The 24,717-nt window shown below is 38.8% G+C and overlaps 1 protein-coding gene across 2 annotated transcripts in view; it reads left to right on the top strand.

Moving 5' to 3' along the window:
• Positions 1–24,717, top strand: part of LOC131157016 (uncharacterized protein At4g10930) — a 49,825-nt gene that overhangs the window by 18,501 nt on the left and 6,607 nt on the right. Inside the window, exons 4-8 of one of the 2 annotated variants that reach the window (XM_058110840.1) lie at positions 994–1,084; positions 13,065–13,114; positions 19,090–19,159; positions 23,664–23,773; positions 24,508–24,573. In XM_058110840.1, coding sequence (XP_057966823.1) covers positions 994–1,084; positions 13,065–13,114; positions 19,090–19,159; positions 23,664–23,773; positions 24,508–24,573 — 387 coding nt within the window. Of the gene's footprint in view, positions 1–993; positions 1,085–13,064; positions 13,115–19,089; positions 19,160–23,663; positions 23,774–23,958; positions 23,964–24,507; positions 24,574–24,717 lie in introns of those variants that run through there. The other variant, XM_058110841.1, reaches the window with a different exon arrangement.

Raw genomic sequence — 24,717 nt, 5'->3', positions numbered from 1 at the left:
TTCTTAGGCTTTGGATGCTTCGTGGGTTTATCCTTGCAAATATTTTTTTGATCTTTTGACTGATGCTAATATCTCCTTTCCACTCCATAAAATTATTTGGATGGCCAAAATTCCCTAAAAAATCAAGGCTTTTATTTGGTTGGTTGTTCTTAATAGAGTTAACACCAACAGTCTGTTGCAGAGTAGGAGACTTTCAAGGCAATTTCTCCTGACGTGTGTTATTTGTGTCTTGATTGTTCACAAACATGTCCTCATCTGTTTATATGTTGTAGTTTTGCTTGGAATACTCAGAATAAGCTTTTTGCTGGGTTTGGACGGTGTCAGTGGAGGAATTGTTGGTCATCTCTTTTTCTGGTTCTAATGGAAGGAAATAAGCAGCTGTTAAGTGGAGGCGTGAACATTTTGCAGTTTTGTGGGGTTTGTGATTGGAAAGTGATGCTCGAATTTTTACAGAGAAAAAGTTGAATTCCTCTTTGTTAAGGGAGAAGGTTCATTACTTAGCTGCGCTTTGGTGTGGTGCTGCTGGTTGTATAGGAGTGAGGTTTTCTGATGTTGAATGTGATTTGCTAGCTTCATTAGTTTGGTGGCTGCCCCCCTCCTGCCCCCCCCTGCCCCCTTTTATTACATTTTCTTATTTTTGTTCAGGAGGATTTGTTAATCTCCTCTTTGTGTATTCTTTCGATTCTAATGAATTCATCTTCTTTTGTTTTATAAAAAATAATTCTGAAGACAAGACTAGCTGTTTTAAGTAGAAGCATTTGCGTTATCTATGGGTGCCCATCTTAATGATTCATTGTTGATCTAAAGAATCTTTTATTCATTTCCACTGTTTATTCATAATCAATAACCCATTCATATGCTAGCCAAAAAAAGGTCAGTTGCCCTGGTGAAGATGGCATTGCTAGAAATGTGTGGATTTCAGTCAATTTATCTTTGCTTGGTCAGAATGCAAAACTGAGTTGATGACCTGGGTTTTCTATTTGTTAATTTCAGTTTCTGTTTCATATGCATTGACAACTGGGCAACCGTCACAAACTTGTGCCCCCTTTGCCAGAATGAATTTCAATTGATCACATGTGTTCCGGTGAGTGATTCGGACTTCTTAGAAGTCTGCTTTTTTACATTATACCATTTTTGTGTATTGTGGTTGATATTTTTTTACAGCAAATGCTTGTAAAACCTTTTTCTTTCATGATCTAGCCATATATACTTTTTTTTGGGAAAAAGGTTAGAGTGAATATATTAAAACAAAGGGATGCATCAACAAATAGCACAATACAGCCGCAACAGCAGTGGCAACGGTAACAACAAACCAAGCCTTAAGTCCGACTAGGTGGGGTTGGGTACATAAGTCCTCTTTCGCAAATTTACACAATCATGGACAATCTCCATTGATAATTTAAGGGCCATTAAATCTTTTTTTTTTTTTTAATCAGCAAAGATAAATGATATAAAACGAGGCATCAAGGGGATGCCACCCAAGTACAAAGGAACAACGAGAAAGAAACACTCCTTACTGATTAGTATCAAGAAAATCAAGGATTACAAAGGGACCCTTTCAACTAGCCCAGAATGCCAACTTGAGATCATAGCAATACAATGGTCCATGATAGCCTGAATAGGAGAGATAATTCCTTGAAAGGATCTTCTGTTCCTTTCTTTCCACACAGCCTAGAATATAGCAAGGGGAATGAGGGAGGGAGATCTTCTCCCTTCCTTATTAGATCTGGTCCCTTTCTAAGCCCACAGTTCACCTCCCACTGTAGCTGCAGTGACCCATTTCTGATTTACAATGGAGATGGCTAAGTTCCCCAATTTCTTAGTACGTGATCATACAAAAACATCTATCGACAAGAAGGAGGCCCTTTTTTTTTCCATCAAGATTGTCTATGGTAAGGATTCTTCTAAGAGTAGCTTCCCATGTGAAAAGGCAACCTTTGAAGGGGTTACATTTTCCAAATCAACTACCAAGTTATTTTAGGTCTATCCCTACCCCTTCTACCCCTTTTGCAGCCACTATCAGTAGCTAGTTCACCCCTTTTTATCCCTCCTCACCTATGCACTATTTGGCATGCATTGTAGGTGTCTATACCATTTGATTCGCCCCTGCCCTATCTTATTTTCTACAAGTTCTATGCTTAGCTTACCGCAAAGATGCTCATTCTTTAATTTATCTTTTCATAGATGGCGGGCCTTGGATTAATGGCGAGTTGCTCCTTGTAACTGACCGGTTGGTCATGGGTTGGAGTTCAAGGAAACAACCTCTCTACATAAAAGTAGGGGTACGGTTGCGTATTGTGACAAACCTCCCCTACCCTTGCAAAGCAGGGAGCCTTGTGGCTCAAGAACACCCTTTAATTTATCTTTTAATCCTATGCTACTCATCCACCTCAGCATTCTCATTTAGGAAACTTTTACTTTTTGAATATGTTGTTTCCTAGTTGTCTAACATTTTGATCCTTATAGCATAGCTGACCATCTTCTAAAAATTTCATTTTAATTTTAAGGTTATTCTATGATCATGCAACATGCTTGATACACTTTTCCATTTTACCCACCATGTTTTAACTTTATGTATAATATCTTATTTGACTTCTTCTTCAGCTTGCAAAATAGATCCAAGGTATCAAAATCTAACGATGCTATTAATTTCTCGACCATCCAATTTAGTCTTTTCTCTAATAAGTGGTGGTAATGAGCTTCTACCAGCTCCAATACCATGTTAGAGTACCACAATGTTCGGGAGAAACTTCTGTAGAAGCTCATTACCACCACTTATGTGATGTCTGATATGCAGCTCGTTGATTTGTTTACCAAAGCTTTGGGAGGTACTCGTGTTAAATTTATTTGTAACAAACTAGAAGCATATGATATCTATGCTCCAGCTTGAGAGGGAGTGTTAATGGTTAGTTATTTTAATCTTTTAGTATTATTAGTGTGTTTGTGTTATGTTAATAAGTGAGAGTTTGTAAGGGTATTCTAGCCATTAGAATGTATTTGATACGTATTATAAATAGAGAGAGAGACTTATCGTTGTGTTAGGTCATTCATTTATCCTAAAAACTTTAGATTCTAAAGCTTTTCTTCATAGTTCTAACTTAGATTCTACTCCGCTTCTAGTTTCATCAACCAAGACACTATCATCAAGAAGCAGCACACACCCATGAAACCTCATTTTATATACTTCTAGTAAGTTCATCTATCACTAGTGCAAAAAGATAAGGGCTTAAAGCAGATCCTTGATAAACAACTTTTGTTATTGGAAATTCCATAGACCCTCCACATGTAGTCTTGATACTAGTCATTACTCTATCATAGATATCCTTAATGACAATAGCATACCTACTACATACACATTTTTTTTTTCTAAAACCCATCGTAGAACTTCCCTAGTTGCCCAATAAGCTTTCTCGAAGTTGATAAAACCATATGAAAGTCCCTCTTCTTTTCCTTGAGTTTTCCCATTAATCTTATAAAAGATATATAGCTTCTATAGTTGATCTCCTATGTGAAAAACCAAATTGATTTTTTGAGGCCCTTGCTTCTAACCTTAGACTTTGTTTAGTTACCCTTTCCCATAGTTTCATTGCAAGATTCTCTTTAATTCCACAATTGTTATTATAGTTTTGAATATCTTGTTAATTTTTGTAAATAGGTATTAAAGTTTTTTTCACTCCATTCACCTAGCATTTTCTTAGTTTTATAATTAAGTTAAATTAATTTGTTAACCATATAATTCTGTTATCACCTAAGCATTTTCAAACTTCAATTGGGTTGTCATCCAGTTCTAGATTTTCCATTATTCATTTTTTTTAACTTTATTAGCACTTAGCTTTATTAGCTCTAATTTTGCAAGTAAATCTAAAATTTTTAGGCCCCATTTAGTTGTGAAAAACAATTTTCATTTTTTATTTTTGTTTTCCAAAAAATTATGGAAAGAGTTGGCTAATTTTTCATTTTTACAACATTTTTATGAAGTAAATGAACGACAAGGATGTTTGCACTATTTGCTTGTGGAAATAATTTAATTTTTTGTTCTTAAATTTTCAAATAATTACAAAAATGCCACCTTTTGTTTTCTAGTTTTTCAAATTTATAAAGAGAAGTTGGAAAATAAATTTTTATTATTTTTCTAGATTTCTAACTTTTACTTTGCTTATGCGAGTATGGAATTCGGATCTTGGACTTTAATTTGTGTGGATTATGCATGGAGTTTCTTTCAAATTCATACAATTCAAACTGAAGTCCCAAAATCTATGATTCCAAATATTGCATTGTATAAATTTTGGAAAATTGGAAAACAAGTTGTCTTTTTTTTGTGATTATTTTAAAATCAAGAAATAGAAATTGAAAAATTGTTTATACCTTTTTAATACGAATGTTGAAAAATTTAAAAATAAAGTTGAAATTTTTATAATTCTTTGGAAGACAAATTGAAAGAAGAAAATGTTTTCTAAAACTAAGCGGGCCCTTAGCTTTTCCTCATTTTTTTGATCAACAAAGGGACAATTTATTAATGAGGCAAAAAGGCATCAAGGGGATGCTACCCAAATACAATAGAGAAAAAGTGAACATTACAACTATCACTGTAAGGTGTTAGGAAAATAAAAAATTATATAGATGTCCCTCCCAAGCATCTTGCTTTGCCAATTAGAAATCATAGCTAACCACCAATCTTTGACCACATGCAGATGGGAAGGATGTTTCCTTAAAAGTTCTTCTGTTCCTTTCCCTTCAGACAGTCCAGAAAACTGCAAGGGGAATGAGGGAAAGGGATTCCCTTCTGACCTTATTTTCTTGGATCCTAGCCCAAGCCATAACTCACCCTCCACTGAAGCTGCAGTGATCCTCCTCCGCCTAACCATGGAAATGGCTAAGCTTCAGAGGTTTTTGGGTAAAAGAACAATGAAAAGGATGCATTCAACCAATTCAGCTTGCTCAAAGCATAGAAAGCACCTACTCACAAGCGATAAGTACTTTTTCTGAAGGTTATCAAGGGTAAGGATCTCTGCAAGAGTTGCCTTCTGTGCGAAAAAAGGACCTTTGAGGGGGCTGTTACTGTTTTCCAGATGAGAACACAAGGGAAATCAAAGCTGCAAACCCCTGGGGAGTTGAGGTGATTGAAGTAAGAAATGACTATGAAAAATACCATCTTTGTTCAAGGACCACTTGGGCTTATTGGACATGCAGGGCATTATGCTTGTCTGTGACCGCTTGTCTTGTGCGTTTGGGATGAGTTTCCATTATGTAAATGCTAGTGTAGGGTTGTTTTCTAGTATTTGTTTCATTGTATGCCAAATAAGGCAGTATGACTCCTCGATCACTTTGATGTTTCCTCGTGCCAAGTTGAATTTTACATGTAAAGCTTTTTAGGGGAGGGTGAGTGTTCATTAGTCTTGTAAAACTCACTAGCTATTGTCAACGTGTTTAGCCTACTTGCCTCCCTCGCTAAACACACAATGTCAACGGAGTTGTTGTTAATGAATTGCGTTGCTTCAATGTTTATTGCTTGCTTGCCACTGCTTTCATAATTGCTTACTGCTTTCGCTGCTATTTAATTGAATGCTAATGAAAGTGTTTTGTGGATGAATTGTGGTAAACGATAGGTTGGCTAGTTAAGCAAGAGTGCTTTAGCTAGCCCCGCACGGTCCTTTCACAAAGGTGTGAAAATAGTCGGCCCGTGACACTTGGTATTAGAGCAAAGGTTATTTGTTACGTGAATTCAGTTACCTTCGTTGGGGGATTTGGAAAGATTTGGTAAGTGATCATGGCACCAAATAATGCTGAGAGAATCAGCGTGCTGGAAGCACAGGTTGAGACAACAACCAACAATGTAGCCAATGAGATGGCCCAACTGAGTGGACTTGTTGATGAAGTGATGGAATCACAAAAGAATCAAGCAATTTTGACAGGTGAAATGGCAGAGGACTTTCACCACACCGTGGAAACTTTGCAGTCTCGGATAGATGATCTGGATGCAAGGATGAATATGATGGTTCTTGCTATGGGAAACTCCAACACTCTCGGAGTTAGCAAGATCAAGGTACCAAAACCCAAGACGTATGTGGGTGCCCGTGATGCCAAGGAGTTGGAGAACTTCTTGTTTGATATGGAGCAGTATTTTCGTGCTATGAGGATTGCCTCAAAACAGGTGAAAGTGGATACTTCGACCATGTACTTGGATGGTGACGCCAAACTGTGGTGGCATACTAGTACAATGAAATTGAAAATGGAGTTTGTGTAGTAGATAATTGGGCAGACTTGAAGAGAGAATTCAAGGCCCAATTCTTTCCTAAGAATGTTGAGTACAATGCTAGAAAAAAACCGAGAGACCTCAAACGTATTGGGTCAATCAAGGAATATGTGAAACAATTTTCTGCTTTGATGTTGGATATTAGGTTCATGTTGGAGAAGGACAAACTGTTCTATTTTCTTGAGGGGATGAAATCGTGGGCAAGAACTGAATTTCATAGGCAAGAGTTCAAGACTTGTCTACTGCACAAGCTGCTGCAGAACGCTTGACTGATTATGCTGATGATAACCCTGCTTCGTCCAAAGTCTTTCAAGAAGGGCAAACCCAAAAGTGGGGGAGCCGACTATAAAGCATCAACCTCAAAAGAAGCTTCATTGTCTCGTGGGTTCAACACACCCAATGGAAAGGGTAAAATTGCATGCTACTTATGTCGAGGCCCTTATAGAGTTTTTGAGTGTTTTCACAAAGTAACTCTTAATGCCTTACAGGCTTCTACTTTGGGACAGGTAGTGGAAAGTGATGGGGAAGAGGATGATAACCCGAGGATGGGTGCAATGTGGTAGGTGAATGCAGTGGAAAAGCAGGCAAAAGCACTGAAAGTTACACGAGCAAAGGGACTAATGTTTGTAAACTTGAGGATCAATGGGAAGAGTACCCGCGCTATGGTGGATACAAAGGTTACTTATAGGTTTTGTTTCGCAACCGGAAGCATGGAGACTCAACTTGTCCTTAGAGAAGGATATAGAATGCTTGAAAGCAGTTAATTCTGTAGCCCAACCTACCCTGAGAGTAGCCAAGCAAGTTACTGTGAAGCTTGGGCAGTGGGAAGGTCATGTGAATTTCACAGCGGTGCCATTGGATGACTTTCTAGTCATTTTAGGAATGGAGTTCTTGAGGAGGACGAAGGCAGTGCTGATGCCTTTGGCTGGTTCCCTGTGTCTGATGGGGGATCACCCGTGCATGGTGCAAGTTGTTGCAACGAAAGGAGACGATGAGAAGTTCCTTTCAGCAATGTAACTCAAGAAGGGATTGAGAAAAGGTGAGTAGACATATCTAACCACAGTGGTGGTAGATGAAGAAGTAGGCCAAGAGCTGGTGCCTACGACTATCTAAGCGGTGTCAGATGAGTACAATGAGGTGATGCCGGATAAGCTGCCTCACGAATTGCCTCCACTACGGGGTATGGAGCATGAGATCGAGTTGTTTCCAGGTTGCTAAAGGGTCATATCGGATGGCGCCTCTAGAGCTGGCAGAGTTGAGGAAACAACTTGATGAGTTGTTGGAAACGGGATATGTTTGCCCTTCCAAAGCACTGTTTGGAGCACCGGTGTTGTTTCAGAAGAAACATGATGGGAGCATGCGGATGTGTGTAGACTACCGTGCGCTCTACAAGGTGACAATGCGCAACAAGTATCCTATTCCGTTGATTGCTGATTTGTTGGATCAGTTAAGTCATGCCAAGTACTTCACTAAACTTGAATTGAGGTTAGGTTACTATCAGGTAAGGATTACTGATGGGGATGACTCGAAGACTACTTGTGTGATGTGGTATGGGGCGTATGAATTCTTGGTGATGCCATTCGGTGACGAATGCGCCTGCAACATTCTGTACCTTGATGAACCAGGTAATTCGTGAGTACCTCGATAAGTTTGTTGTGGTGTACCTGGATGATATTGTTGTCTATTGTTCACTCTTGAGGAATATGAAGAGTATTTACGGAAGGTGTTTGAAAGGATGAGGGGTAATAGTCTGTATGTGAAGAAAGAGAAGTGCTCTTTTGCTCAGCAGAACATCAAATTCTTTGGTCATGTGATTGAGCAAGGTCATATCAGGATGGATATGGAGAAGGTAAGGGCGATTCAAGAATGGAAAATCCCAACGATAGGGAAGGAGTTGCGTTCCTTTCTTGGCCTTGCCAACTACTACAGGAAGTTCGTAGAGGGGTATTTGTGGAGAACGTCTCCTATGACAGAACAACTGAAGAAGGGTCATGGGTGGAACTGAATAGAGAAGTGTCAAGGAGCCTTTGATGACTTGAAGGATGCCATGATGAGAGATTCGGTACTTGCTCTTCAGGATGTCATGAAACCCTTCGAAGTACAAACAAATGCATCAAACTTCGCCCTTGGAGGAGTCTTGTTATAGGAGGGCTGTTGCCTACGAGAGCCGTAAGTTTAGTAAAGCAGAGCGGAAGTACACAACTCAAGAGGAGGAGATACTAGCGGTGATACATTGTCTAACTCGGGTGTTAGCCATTTCTTCTCACAGCCAAAGTTGACACCGAAGTAGGGCCGATGGTTGGAATTCTTGTTAGAATTTAATTTCTCCTTTAAGCACATGGCGGGGCGATTGAACCAAGTCGCGAATGCTCTGAGTAGGAAGGCTGAGTTGGCGGCCTTGCAGATGGTAGCACACTTGACTGTGAGTGCTGTTACCACGACGATGCGGGAGCACATCAAAGAGAACTTAGCCAATGATTCAGTTGCGCTTGAACCTAATGAAGCTTACAGAAAAGGGTAAAGCACATCAGTTTTGGATGGAAGATGAATTGCTGATGACCCATGGTAGCCGGCTCTTTGTGCCACGAGCTGGTGATCTGAGGAAGACACTGTTGAGAGAGTGTCATGATACCATGTGGGCTAGGCATCCAGGATGGCAGCACACTTTGGCCTTACTGAAGTAGGGGTACTATTGGCTGCACATGCGTGATGATGTGGTTGATTATACCCGAACTTGTCTCACTTGGCAACAAGACAAGGTGGAGCGAAGGAAGATTGCAGGGCTTCTGGAGCCCTATTAGTACCATCCAAACTGTGGGAAAGTGTCTCACTGGACTTCATCACCAACTTGCCCAGAGTGAGAGATGCAAGGTCTATACTTGTGGTCACAGGCAGGTTTTCGAAGTATGGTACGTTTATTCTCGCACCAAAGTACTGTTCGGCAAAGGAGACGATACACTGTTTTTCACGAATATTGTGAAATATTAGGGTGTTCCTCAAGACATTATAAGTGACCGAGACTTAAGATTCATTGGTAACTTTTGGACAGAACTTTTCAGAATCCTCGGTTCACAACTTGAAATCTCTTCGAGTTACCGTCCACTAATAGATAGACAGACAGACAGACGGGGAGATTCAATGGGCTACTAGAAGAGTACTTGCACCACTTCGTCAACGCCAACCAAAAGAATTGGATACAACTACTTGATGTGGCTTAGTTCTATTTCATCGCCCGAAAGAGCTCTACAACCAACAAGAGCCCTTTTGAGCTTGTTACAGGTCAACAGCCGTTGTTACCTCACACAGTGGATGAGCCGTACAGAGGAAAAAGTCACAGAGCGTACATCTTCACTAGAGAATGGAGACAGAATGCTGAGATTTCTTGAGCCTACCTAGAGAAAGCTTCTAAGCGGATGAAGAAGTGGGTAGATCAGGGGAGAACACCGCAACACTTCAATGTAGGTGACTTGGTGCTTGCTAAGTTCAATCCTGAACAGATCAAGTCACTACGAGGACGAGAGAGGAGACCACTTCGCAAATATGAAGGACCAGTCCCCATCTTGGGCAAAGTTAGGAAGGTCTCTTATAGAATTGACCCTTCAACTTGGATGAAAGTGCATCCTGTGTTTCACGTTAGCTGCCTCAAGCCGTACAACGTTGACACCAACGATCTGAGCAGAAGTCAGTCAAACAGAGCAGAGTTAAAGACAGTGCGACCTGACAGACGTGAAGTTGAAGAGATCCTTGCAGACAGAGAGTTCATATCCTCAAGGAAGAAGCAGAAGGAGTTCTTAGTGAAGTGGAAAGGCCTTGGTGATGAAGAAATCAAATGGATTTCTGCAGAAGTTATGCACCCGTTCATGGACAAAGTTGAAGTGTACCTAGCGTCAAAGTCTACAAGGATGTCGACCGCATAAGTGGGGGAGCGTCATGAGCCTAGCTTGTTTAGGGCATTATGCTTGCCTGTGACCGCTTGTCTCGTGCGTTTGGGATAGGTTTCCATCATGTAAATGCTAGTGTTGGATTATTTTCTAGTATTTGTTTCATTGTATGCCAAATAAGGAAGCATGACTCCTTGGTCACATTGATGTTTCTTAGTGTCAAAATGAATTTTGCATGTAAAGCTCTTTAGGGGAGGGTGAGTGTTCATCAATCTTGTAAAACTCACTAGCTATTGTCAACGCGTTTAGCCTACTTGCCTCCCTCGCTAAACACACAATGTCAACGGAGGTGTTGTTAATGAATTGCGTTGCTTCAATGTTTACTGCTTGCTTGCCACTACTTTCATAATTGCTTATTGCTTCCGTTGCTATTTGATTAAATGCTAATGAAAGTGTTTCGTGGATGAACTGTGGTAAACGATGGTTGGCTAGTTAAGTAAAAGTGCTTTAGCTAGCGCCGCACGTTCCTTTCACAAAGGTGTGAAAATAGTCAGCCCGTAACACCTGACACTGAAATTTATAAAGGTAAGTGAAAAAATCTGTTAGAATATCCACCTCCAAAATCAGAAGCATTCCTGATCAAAAGAATATTCCAGATCTTCCATTGACTAGAGAGCTTGGGGTGCTGGTTAATAAGGGCGTCTTTGTTGCAAGGGAGCTTGAAGATAGAGCAGTATTTGGTAATGAGCTGGGATTCACTGCACCAGATGTCATGCCAAAAATACATACCCTCCCCATTTCCCACCTAAAAGAAAATGAGAGGGAAGAAGTTACTCCATCATCTTCTGATGTATCTCCAAGCACCTGTGCCATGGGTTTGATTCACATCTTTTGTTGAAATCCCACCATTGTGATGGAGGCTTTATTTATTGGCAATGACTTTTCTCTTGAAATGCTCTTTCTCAATCATGAAATCTCCAAGCCACTTCCCCTAACAGAGCCCTATTGAATGTGAGAAGGGATCTAAGGCCTAAACCTCCCTTTTGCATAGGTTGTTTGACAACCTCCACCCCCCCCACCCAAACCCCATCTAACAAGATGATATTTAAAGTCCTCACCTGTATTTCCCCGAAGGAATCTTCTTTGAATGCTTTCCAATCTTTTGGGGTGTATCCTTCTTCATTTGAGCTCACCTAAAGCATGGTCCTCCTTCTTCATTTGTTGATTCTAAGTTTTAGCCTTCTACTTAGGTTTCACTAAATGGTTTATTAAAGTAACTTCGCCATCTTTCTTTTCCCTTATTTTGTATCTAATGTAGCATATAAATTATTATATGCTCTATGTTTAGCTTCACTAATGGTCTTTCTTTACATTTTTCCTTGGCTCTTTATACTTTTCAAAGTTTGGCATGTTTCTATGTTGCCTTGTTTTTTATACCGAATTATTTTTGGGCATCTTGATCCCACCACCAACTTTCTTTACTAGTCACTAAGCATCCTCATTCACCTAAAATCTGTTCTACTCTCTTTTTAAGAGAACTAGCTATCCTACTCCAAAAAGTATTTGAGTCTATATTATCCACTATTGTCCAACCACTCTCTTTGATCATTTTATCTTTAAATTCTATTATATTTTCCCCCTTTAGGTTCCATCACCTAGTTCCCTTGCATTGATTTATATTACCATTTCTCTTTGATTTTTCAATACGTATATCTATCACTAAAATTCTACAACAACAAAAAACAAAACAACAAAACCAAGCCCGTCCCAAGCCTGTGATGCACTTAATGTCCTAATTTTTTCACACACAGCCGGTCCCAAGCCTGGGTTAAGGAGGAGGGTTGCGTTAGGTAGCTCACAGCCAGCGTAAAATTTGTCAGATCACTATAATATGATTCCTATCACTAAAATCCTATGTTGTATAATTAAACTTTCATCTAGGATAACTTTACAATCCTTACTCAAAAACCCAAGAACAAAGAGTTTTGAAGTTCAGCTTAAAGTTGAGTTCTGTTGGACTGTAACAAATCTTTTGAGTCCCAAAATACCATCTTTTACATCCTTCATGATCCTTGTTTCCATAGAATAAGTGCTAAGCTGATTATTATTGAAAATAACAGAATTCTTGAACTTCCATATGTCATAGATAGATGCACCCTAGCAATTTTATATAAAACTTCAGATGGCCTATTTCCTAAGTTGGAAATCCTTTGAAGTTCATCATCCCAATTACTGGAGTTTCTTTTCAGCTTCAGTGATCTGGTAATTTTTTCATAAGCCTTCTCTATAATTTTACAATTCAAAAAATGGACGAATTCTGCTCTCTTCTGGACATTTGCATAATTGACATATTGCTGACAGAATTCCCCCCCCCCCCCCCCCCCCCCCCCCCCCATTTAACAATCCTGTTAAGTGTGCTTAACCTATTCCAAGTGGCCTACCAAGCAATAAAAGCCTGTCCTGGAATACAGCACTGTACCAAGGAACAATAGAATGTCTTTTCCTCAAAACATACCCATGCTGAGTCAAGAGTAAAAATCTTTAGATTGGAGGCAGTCCAGATTACTGTGTTTGTGCACAGAATGAAGTTGAAAAATAGTGCTATTCTTAATTTCAGCAACCTTGTTAATCTTATTGGGCAAATCCCAGTTTTCACCATCCACAATAGCTGAAACTTTAGCATTCAAAAGCAAGTGAAAAATCTCTTATAATAAGCTCCCCATATGTTTCCAAAAGTGGACTCTGTGGGTGTCAGTTGTCAAAGAAGATGTAGGTCTTTTCTCCATTAACTATGATGTTCCTGAAGTAAGGGCATAAATTAATTTATCCATGATATTAGCAGTCTCTTGAAATTGTTACAATCTTGTGCAAAGTTATCCTTTAAGTATAATAATAAATTTTTTTTTTTTTTTTTCAATTTCATCATGAAGGTATACGATACTATAGGAAGCAACAAGGTGGATGAGAACTCATTTTCGAGGTATATTTTTACTTTTATACTTTCCTCGCTGTTATTTTTGCATGGTTGGAAGCCTTGTCTCTCACTTATTTATCTATGATGCTAGAGTTACATTTGTACATCTTGGTGGTTACATCTGTCACTATTATCCCATTGTTTTAGCATTCTCAAGTTATCTAGTTGCTTGTTGGTCATTCGACTCTAAGTGGAATTATTAATCCACTGGCCAATGATAAATTTAATCTTAGGATGCATCCATTGTGATTTTGTTTTTGCCAATTTGAAAAAATCTTCTCACAACCATGTCTTGTGGACCCAATTTTATCAGCTCCCTACTCATGTTTTGAACCCTGGGCTTGGGCAAATCGGTGGTGTCTTACTAGCCACAAAGTTGTGACATGCCAGTCCTGATCAAACTGCAGTAAGAACTGATAGTAGGGAGAACTTTGAGTTAGCCACATCAAGGCCTGCCATAAAATTTGAATTCCTAAAATGTATTTGTCAACGGAACAGCAAACAGCAAAAGCCTTGCTGTCCACACTTCTTTCCTTATTTCAGCCCACAATTATTTCCTTATTTCTCCATTCATTATTCTGTACAGTTAGCATATACTTTTGACAGATTATAGTTTACATGTATGGGGCTAGAATTATGCTGGAACTTATTTGCTTTCCATGTATAGCATTCTTTCTTTCTGTTTTTCGGTATTTCTGTGACTAAGTGGCTGTCAGAACAACTTTCTGTTGCTGTTCTGGTGCTTCTCTGTCCTTGTGATTCTCAGCAGCAGATTTCTTGGTTCGCAATTTATTTTTAGTGCAGGCAGGTCGATCAGAACAGCTTTCTGTTTCTGTTTCTGGTGCTTCTCTGTCCTTGTGATTCTCAGCACGTCAGGTTTCTTGGTTCACGATTTATTTTTTAGTGCAAGCAGGTTGATCTTTGTTTTTTTTGTCTACGTTAATTTATTTTTTGGGCTTCTCGATTTTATGGTAGTATTTTTCTTTTGGCAGTCTGTTTTTTTGGGCTTCTCGATTTTCTCCTTTATTTAGCATGGACTCTGCCCCGAGTATGAATCTGTTCGCTCTTCTCTGCTGAATTGCTCTCCTGTTCCTTCTCTTTATGTTTGTTTGGTGAGTTGCGTCGTGAAGAACAGCAACTTAGTACTCAAGTTACTCTGGCACAATCTCATGGTAGTTCAGGGTCCGTCCAGGTGGCTTATGCTGCTCAACGACAAGGACCGCCTGCGTATTCTAGCACCTTGCAGTGTTTTTGCTGCAAAGAATTTGGGTATATTGCTGCTAATTGTTCCAAGAAATACTGCTCTTATTGCAAGAAGAAGGGTCACATTATCAAAGACTGTTGTATCTGCCCACAGAATCGTCAAGCCTAGGCATTTCAGACTTTTGTTATGGTACCCCCCACAATGACTTTTGCAGCCCTTGGCTCTTCTTTAGGTGACTCCTCTGTTTCTGCACCTCCTGCAGCGAATTGCTGCACACCCGAAATGGTGCAATTGATGCTAATTTCGGAATTATCAGAAATGGGGCTTCAAGGTAACAATTCTACTAAACTCTGGTATGTGGACTCAGGTGCCTCTAATCACATGATGAATAATCCCACTACTTCGTGTCTTGTTCGGCCCTACGCTAGTCAATCTGCTATTCAGACTGCCAATGATGTCGTTCTTTGCCAATAGCTGCTGTTGGAGATGCCTCTTCTTAGTTCATTGATGTGTTTCTTGCTCCTCAGCTTTCCACAAATCTTATTTCTGTTGGTCAATTAGTTGATAACAACCGTGCTGTTAATTTTTCTGGTGATGGTTGTGTTGTGCAAAACCAGGTAATGGGGGAGCCGATCACGAAGAGACCTAAAGTGGGGCACTTGTTTCCACTACTTTTGCCTGTTCCAACACTTTCTCTAGTTTTTTTTTTTTTTTTTTCTATTAAGTCTTTTGCTTGTAATAATGTTTCAGATCTTAGTATGGTGTGGCATCGTCATTTAGGCCATCCAAATATTTAGATCTTATTTCATGTATTGAACTCTGGTTTACTTGGTAATAAAGAACGTTCTTCTTTATCTCTTGAGTGTGCTTTTTGCAAACTTGGTAAAAGCAAAACTCTTCCCTTCCCTTTGCATGCTAGTAGAGCTTCTTAGTGCTTTGATCTTATCCATAGAGTTTTTAGCGTATGTTGACATTCAATTTTATGCTTCTATTAAGACATTACGCACAGGTTCCGGTGGTGAATATTTGTCTACTGAGTTTCAGGAATTTTTGGCTTCTAAGGGTATTATTCATCAACGTTCATGTTTTGCTACTCCCCAACATAATGGAGTAGCCGAATGCAAAAATCGTCATCTCCTAGATGTGGTGCGTACTCTCTTGCTGGAATCCTCTGTTCCATCCATGTTTTGGGTTGAGGCTCTAAAAACTGCTACTTACTTGATTAATCATTTACCTTCTCAAATCCTACTCATGGAGTCTCCCTATTTCCGCGTATTTGCTAAGCAACCTAGTTATGATATCCTACGTACCTTTGGTTGTGTATGTTTTGTTCATTTACCTCCTTATGAGGTACATAATTTATTTGCTCAATCTGTTCGATGTGCATTCTTGGGATATAATATGTGTCAAAAGGGATTTGTTTGCTATGATCCTATATTACATCGTACATGCATTTCTAGGAATGTTATTTTCTTTGAAAATCAACATTTCTTTCTCGTGTCCTCTCTGCCCCCTTCTACTGAGGTTCTCCCCTGCTTTGAGGAGCAGTTCTCGGATCCTCATCAAGTCAGTTCTCATTTTAAACCAGGTATTGTGTCTACACGATGCTCCAACCCACAGTCTCTTTTGGTGGCTCATCCGATATTTGATCCCACCACGCTCCCGATTCAGTCAATTGCAACACCTTTAGAGCCTTTGGTACGTCGCTCTCCTCGAGTGTCTGTACCCCCGGATAGGTATGGGTTTCCCTCTTCCAGTTGTGGAAATTTTGTTTCAGTTCTTACTACTACTGCATTGTCCAATTTAGATATTCCCACATCCTACTCACATGTTGCCAAGCATCATTGTTGGCGAGAAGCTATGCAGGAAGAAATTGGTGCTCTAGAGGCCAATCACACCTGGGACATTAAGCCTTGTCCTCCCACCATTGTTCCTCTGGGTTGCAAATGGGTTTACTTAGTCTAGGTCCGATCTGATGGAAGTTTGGATCGTTACAAAGCTCGCCTTGTTGCACTTGGGAATAATCAAGAATATGGTGTCAATTATGAAGAGACCTTTGCTCTTGTGGCTAAGATGACTACTGTTCGTACGATTCTGGCTATTGCTGCTTCCAGTGATTGGCCACTACATCAGATGGATGTCAAGAATGCTTTTCTTCATGGGGATCTTAAAGAGTGTATTTATATGAAGCCACCCCTGGGCTTGTTTCCCTCTCCGACTTCACATGTGTGTAAGCTTCGTCGCTCTCTTTATGGCCTCAAACAAGCTCCGAGGGCCTGGTTTGATAAATTCCGCACCACTTTATTACAATTTTCATTAAAGCAGAGTAAGTATGACACTTCATTGTTTCTTTGGAAATCAGACATGGGTATTGTTGTTCTTTTGGTTTATGTTGATGATATTGTGATCACTGGTTCCGATTCCGCTTTACTTGCTCAGCTCAAGACTCATCTCTCAGAGTCCTTTCATATAAAAGATCTTGGGTCTCTCACATATTTTCTTGGTCTTGAGGTGCATCGTAGTCCCTCTGGTATTTCACTCAATGAACATAAGTATGCTAGTGACTTGGTGGCTATAGCTGGCCTTCAAGAGGGTACTTCTGTTGATACTCCCATGGAATTAAATGTCAATCTTCGCAAAGAGGAGGATGACTTGCTGATCCTAGTTTATACCAGAAGTTGGTGGGTAGCCTTGTCTATCTCACCATTACTAGACCGGACATTTCTTTTGCTATACAGCAAGTCAGCCAATTTCTTCAGACTCCTTGTCATCTTCATTTTGTTGTTGTCCATAGGATCATACGCTATGTTTAGGGCACTTTTGCCCATGGTTTATTCTTCTCTGCAGGCAATTCTACTCGCCTTGCTACTTATAGCGATGCTAATTGGGCTGGTTGTGCGGATACACATCGCTCCATCATTGGTTGGTGTGTTCTTTGGTGATGCATTGATCTTTTGGAAGAGTAAGAAGCAAGACTGAGTTTCTAAGTCATCGACGAAATCTGAACACTGGGCGGTGTTCCTTGCTTGTTCCGAAATTATTTGGTTTCAAGGTTTGCTTGCTGAGCTAGATTTTTTTTACACCGATCCTACACCTCTACATGCCGATAATATGAGGGCTATCCAGATCATGGCCAATCCTATCTATCATGAGCGCATGAAGCATATTGAAGTCGATTGTTACTCTATCCGTGAAGCATTTGAAGCTCGTGTTATCACTCTTCCACATATTTCCATTGAATTACAAATTGCTGATATCTTCACCAAGGCTCTCACTCGTCATCGACATTGCTTCCTAAGTAGCAAATTGATGCTTGTTGATCAACCCGCATCAATCTTAGGGGGGCTATCGACGGAATAGAAAACAGCAAAAGCCTTGCTGTCTACACATCTTTCCTTATTTCAGCCCACAATTATTTTCTTATTTCTCCATTCATTATTTTGTATAGTTAGCATATATTTTTGACAGATTATAGTTTACAAGTATAGGGCTTGACAGATTATAGTTTACGTGTATAGGGTTAGAATCATGCTGAAACTTTTTTGCTTTCCATGTATATCATTCTTGTAAAGTCTATATATACTATACAGTACTGAAGGCCAAACCATTCGGCCATTCACACAATACTTTGACAGTATTGGCTGTTTGATAAATTACCACAGTATGCATTTCTATTGGGGCAAGTAGCACATGGCCTCAAAAATGTTTTTGATAATATCATTGTGAGTTTGCCACACACAAGTGCTCAATCGGTCACACAAAGTGTTGGCAGTGTGTTGGGTGCAATCACTGTTAATTTTGGTTTTTAAGACTTGGTAGCATGAATTTCATTATGAACGAGTAAGAGGTGATAATTCTCAAAGGCTTTTGTATTTGATTCATATTGCTTAATACTTCTTCTTTAGTCAAACAATTAATACGATAGTTCAACTGATTAACTCCCCGTCACAGGCTTGAGAGATTGGATTAGTCAAAGGGATCATGGCTGAAGAGATAGTATTTCTTGACCTGATCTTTCACACATTTAGGAACCATCTCTTAGATTCTGTCTTTTAGTAGGTTAATCCATTGCTTAAGTGTTGTAGTCACTAGCCAAAATTTTTTCCAAAAATGATAATTCTTGATAGTTTGCACCCACGATTGAATTGTCTACCAAATTTGAATGTATGAAACACATTTTATGTTTCTTCTCTTCTTCTCTTTTTTCTTTTTTTTTTTTTTGGGGGGGGGGGGGGGGGGGTGGGGGAGCTGGAAGGTGGTAACAGTTTGAGGCTTCAAACAATGGTGTACTTGGTTGCAAGTGGTTTTGGATCTTGTGTCTCAATTTTTTCACATGTGCACTTGAGTTGGCCTGGGATCTTCCTCAACAGGTTTATCCAAGTGCCTGTTCTAACAGCACATATCATGATTCCTAAAAAGGAGCAGTTGGAGTCCTCAATAAAAAAGAATGTGAAAAAAATGACAAATAAAAAATAAATTGGATCTGTAAATAATACCAGTCCTAGACTCCAAAAAGACTAATTATTTATAGGTTTCTATTTTATACTCAATTAAAAATTGAAGCACATGTAGGTTCTGATAACCCCTATGACCAATGGCATTGTATATGGATTTGATGTATAATTATATTCGAAAATGCTTTCTGTTTTGGGGTTTATGTATACTGATAATTGAGTTATAATTGAAATTAAGGATATATAATAATCAAAATTATGGAAAATCTCAGTATGACTAGGCTTTCGGTAGTGACTAATTTTTTTTCCTTTTTTGTTTGCAGAGTTGATGATTGGTGCATTGAAGGGAAGAGTAACACACTCTCTTTTCCATCATACTATATTGATGAAAATGTAATTATCCTCCATATGTAGATATTTCTGATGTTGGGGCTAATTTACAAACAGAATTTGTGAAATTAATGGTGATCTCCCCAAAATTTAAAGTTATTAAACTCTTGCTGGTCTTATTAGTAGGATGACAATATTTTTTAGAAAAATGCAAATTCACATTTCTTAGTTTTTATGCCTGTTTAAATTTTTTTCTTATTTCTTTCTCATGCTGACTATGAGATGCCCTCATAAGTGTTGAAGGCTGTAATCTAGGGTCAAGCTCTTAATGTTGATTGTGACACTCATGCATGTGGTGCCCCCATGCAAAGGTGGGTACTAACTTGCACTTGAGTTTGAGAATTGGAACAGTTTGCAGGATGGATTTACTGCATATTAGTGAAACAGTAGGAAGAAAAAGGATTTCAGCCCTATTATTTACCCATTGATAGGGGAAAAAATGAAACAGACAGTAACACTTTTGGCATGTGGCCCTATGGAGGTCATATTTAGTCAATTTAAAATCTGAAGGGGCGATGTTTCTTCTTTTTGCTTGTGCACAATGGTACTTCCTTATTGTTCACCTCTAGGATGTGTGGTGTTTGTATCTGTCTAATGTTCAAGGGGTTGGGCATTTTTAGAATAATCATTCTCGCTCTCGCTCAATTGCTTTTGCTCTTGTTCTCTCTAGTTTTATATTGTTTGTTTTGATGGATTCAATCATAAAAAGGTATGGGAGTGAACCTAAAAAAACTGGTGCTGATTGAAAGAAAGGTCTGCATCTGGAAAAGGTTGGGTTAGGGGGTTTTGTTCATCTGGAGGAGAAAACTTGGAAACACAGCCAATGGATTAGAACTACTCTATCGGCTGTTAGATGGGTATGCAAGCATTTACCTTCACTTGAGACAAAATCAGAGAAGGTCACTTGTAACAGAAGTTTGGCAAGGTAAAATTCTGGACAGCGACTAAAGCCAATCAGAAAGGCAATTTTATGTAGTTGGGTCTATGATGTGAGGGTTTTGCGACCTTCATTCCTGGAGGTCCGGAAGGGGTGGGTCGTGGAGGTTTTTGCAAGAGTTGCAGGTGATTATGGTTTCAAAGAAGATGAGTAAAGTTGTGGCTGGATGTTGAGGGACTCATGATCGCTGGAGTTGGAAGGAGGTTCAATCCAGTGGTCAGAAACAGTGAAGGTGGATCGGGAGGTGGGAATTGTAGGTGTTCCCAAGTGCTGGAGTGGCTGCAACTGGTGGTCCAGGAATTTTTGGGGAAACTAGGGTTTTGTTGGGGGGGGGGGGGGGGTTGGGCCAGGGATTCTTAACGTCTCAATTTATATGACCAATTATTGAGAAATAATCCCAGGACTCTTAATGGAGATCTGCCCCATTTACGATTTGTTGGGTTCTTAAGGGAGCTTTTAAGGGTAATTGAGATCTCTAAAGCACAAGAGATTTTGTCAGGCCAGAATGGGACTAAATCCTCTTTACGGACCCATGTTCCGGAGGCCCAACATACTAGTGAAGGGGCTGTACAGTTTAGTACACCTGAAGCCCAACAATTATTTCAGCAGATTGAGAATGGTGAGGTTCATGATGTCTTGGACTTCCAAAGGGAGGGGCATAGCATGTCTGGTCCTTGGCATAGCTTCACAGCACATCCTCGCCAGCGAGAGGAATTTGAGTGAGTGAGCAGCGCATATCTTTGCCTGGCAGAGGGCCGAGTGAAGGAATTTTCTGAGAACTGGCGAGCCCTCCAAAGGGGTCTCTATAGAGGATTAATGTCACAATGTGCAGGTGGTGGAAAATATGATTGCTGATCAGGCTGAGAATTGGGTTAATCAGAGTTCTAGTAACTACGAGGAGGGATGGATGGGGAGAAAAAATCTTGATTTTCCAGAAAATCAGCATTACCACAGGTTTATATTTGTTGAAAGCCGAAGAGCATGGGAAAAAGGGACTCCTCAGTTGACAGGCATTCTAGTGCACATGTGAGGAAGGTTAAGTTTATGAAAAGATGTAGTGATGGTAGTTTTTGCATTGAGGAGCACTGAACTGGGTCGAAAATAGACTTAACAAAGAAGGATAGTGAGGAAAATTCTATTGAGAATAAGAAATGGGGTGACGTTTCAGATGAGGATGGTGAGTTGGACAGTGCTTAATTATGATGGAGGGCTACTAATTGATGGGATTTGTGAATAACTCAGGTTTGAATCAGAGTTTTCTAATTTCTTCTTACATATTGGGTGATTTTCCCCATTGGAGGTCTTAGAGTTTCTGGTTTGGAGAAGGATGGATTAGGTGAGGAAACAGGTAAGTTTGAGCATCTCGCATTTTCAACATTTTCTGTATAAAATGTGTTTGCAGTTAGCTAAGTTGGACGGAAAGGAAGTCTGCTTGGATTGTGGTAAAAGTAAGGCTAAGAAGGGACCATGGGAATTGGAAAATTTGCAGTGTTCTTTGAACTATTACAGAAAGGGACTGAGAAGGGGCTTTCTCTAGTAGTTCTTGCTAGGTTTTTTGTTGGTGGGCTGTTTTGTTTGAGGTTGTCTTTCTTTTCTTTGTTTTTAGATTTTGTATTTTTTTTGAAGACTTCTTGTCCTCTTTAGTTTGTTTTCTATCTCAATTTATCTTCTTCTTCTTTTTACTTTTTTTATACAACAAAAAAGGAAAAGCAAAAACCAACGTGAGCAAGTAATGTAGGATAAATATTAGAATTCAGAGAGAGAGAGAAAGAGTGAGAGAGAGGGAAACAGCAGCAATTCTGATTTTGAATGATAACTACATTAACTTGCATGTTTAGTACTTATACCCATTTCTACTACTAGCACATATTTTCAAACTAACCCCAACTAAACACATAATTACAAATACCAAAAAAAGTCACTAAACAATACAAAAGAGATCTTATACAAACACAATTCCCTAAATCTATGCCTAAAATAGGTGTGCTGAATGGGCGGCTTGTACGATGCAGACAGTCCTCATCAATAAGAAATCCTCCTTTTACAACAAGAAAACCAGCTATGTGATCACAGAGAAACTGAAAACAAATCAATGAAGCAGAGTCAACCAATCCCACTGTAAGTCTTCCGAATAAACATGTTGAAAGAAACCACATGCCCACACCCATAGCAATGCAAGATAAGGAACTCTACTTCAAAGCAAATTGCTCGCGGTAGCCAAGTCTTTGCAGAATCTAGCATTTCTCTCCAATCAAACAGACCAAATAATAGCCACAACAGTGCACTGCCACAAAGCGTACCTGTCCTTTCCCTTGTCAAATCCCCTAAACATAGTAAAAAAAGGCTTCAATGTGGAGAGGCAAACCCAGTTTTCACCATGAATACCAAATATTTATCCCGAATGCCCAAAGTGAAGGGGCAATGCGGAAGCAAATCTGAGCAAGTCTCCCCACTCCTGAAACAAAGGATGCTAATATGAGGTGACAGGACCTCATTTGGTCTTCTCTTTCAAAGAAAATCGTTGATGTTGATTTCTCAAGCATCTCAATCCAAGGAAAAGCTTTTATTTTTTAGGGAACTTTAGGGCCTGCTTTTGGTTGTGGAAAATAGTATTTTTAATTTTCCAAAAAATTACAAAAAAATCCAGCTTATTTTTCAGTTTTGCAACTCTTGTATAAAGAAATTGGAAAACAATAAAAAGTTTTGGCATTATTCATTTGTGGAAAATAGCTTTATTTTTCACTTCCAAATTTTCAAATAATTACAAAATGCCACATTGTTTTCTATCTTTCCAAAATTTTATAGGAAAATTTGAAAACATAATTTTATTGTTTTTTTAGATTTTTTAGTATAATTTTTGGAAAATTGGAAAACGAATGTGATTTTGTAATTATTGCAAATCAAGATATCAAAAATAAAAACTGTTTTTAACACCTAAACAAATCCAGTGTTCTCGACCTTTTTTATATGAATATTGGAAACTGAAAAGTAATTTCAACATTTTTATAATTCTTTGGAAAACTAAAAATGGTAGATAAAAATTTGTTTTCCAAAGCTAAACGGGCCGTTTCCTTTCCAAATCAAAGAATACAAAGCAAAAGGGTCCGCCATCATGAATCAGATAGGGAAAAAGGACTTGTAAGAGAATTCCTCAGATCCAAACTCCATAACCTTTTATCACTCCCCAAATGAACATGAAAAGAATCGAGCAAGTTGGTCAAAGGAACCAATTCATCAGTCATTAATCTCTCTAATTAAGATTTCTCCCAAAATGGAAGTCCCAAGAATGCATATCCTCTTGCAAAAGAAGAAAAGCAGAAATCGGGGAATCATGAAAAGTTTTAGCTAAAAAACCAATTCAAAATCTGGGGGGATTGTTTTGCTTTTGTTCACAGAACAAACATACACATGTTGAAGGAGGGTGGGCTCGTGTTGTCTCTGAAATTTTAATGATGTGCTTCTTTTCCTTTTTCTCAAGGTTTCCTTTCCTTAATTAGTTTCGTATAGGACTTTACATATTCATGTTGATCACTGCATGAATTCCAAATGTACTGTTTTATCATTTTGTAGGCAGTTATTTGTTTGGATGGAGATGGCTGCAAAATTCGTACTGGATCAGCAACAATTGAGGAAGATTCAAATCTTGATACGTCTATTGCTTGTGATTCATGTGATATATGGTGAATTTAATTCTTCAATTAGCTTTATAACTCTTATACATATAGATTCAACATTAAGTCTTCAGTTTGCTTTTGTGAAAATTTTAAATTGAGCCACATATTCATATATTTTACTGGCTGTTTATACAGAACCGGATGAAAAATGAAGGCATATTGGGCTTAGCTACTCAAATAAACTTTTATTTATTAGGTATTTAGTCAATCTAGTTTTAGTTTTTGCTATGAGGATTCAGTTGGCTTCTTGGTGGGGACAAGTAGATCACTGGATTCCTTCATTTTCCAATTGAATAAATGGATCCTATGATTCAGAATCAAACTTCCAAGCTGAAGGAATTTATATCCTTTGTGTATATATTTTACACGGAACCTGTGATTCAAAATCAAACTTCCAAGCTGAAGGAATTTATATCCTTTATGTATTTATTTTACTATTATTTTTTCTATTGCTGCTACTACTAGTAGAGATGTACAGGAAATGAGTCCAATAAATGTGTCTTAAATTGTGTGGGCCATTATAATAAATAAAAAATTATTATTTATTTATTGTAACTGTACAAAAAAAAAAAAAATTTAGTTGGTTGTTGTAACTTTTTATATGTTTTTTAATTCAAAATCACCCGAAGTCAGGATTTCTACTTTGAAGGGCAAGAAAGGCCCTTTGTTCTGCTTATATATCTCATATTATGTATCATTTTAGTTTTCTACTAATTGTTTCTTGATATGCAAGGATACAGGTATCATGCTTTTTGTGTGGGATTTGATCCAGAAGGTGCATCTGAAAGTACATGGTTGTGCCCGAGGTAACTTCCAAGGGCAATTCGTTGTTCTTTTTTTTTTTTTTTTTTGGGGGGGGGGCAGGGTTACTTTTGGGCTTTTGGTTCTTTGCTTAATGTAGTCCTATGAATTTGATATTGTGCTTATGTATGTTCATACCTATGAATGTG

Source organism: Malania oleifera, chromosome 6 (assembly GCF_029873635.1).
Source record: "Malania oleifera isolate guangnan ecotype guangnan chromosome 6, ASM2987363v1, whole genome shotgun sequence".
Taxonomy (NCBI): domain Eukaryota; kingdom Viridiplantae; phylum Streptophyta; class Magnoliopsida; order Santalales; family Ximeniaceae; genus Malania; species Malania oleifera.
The sequence above is the reverse complement of the archived record's forward strand: the minus strand, read 5'-3'. Positions and strand labels throughout refer to the sequence as shown.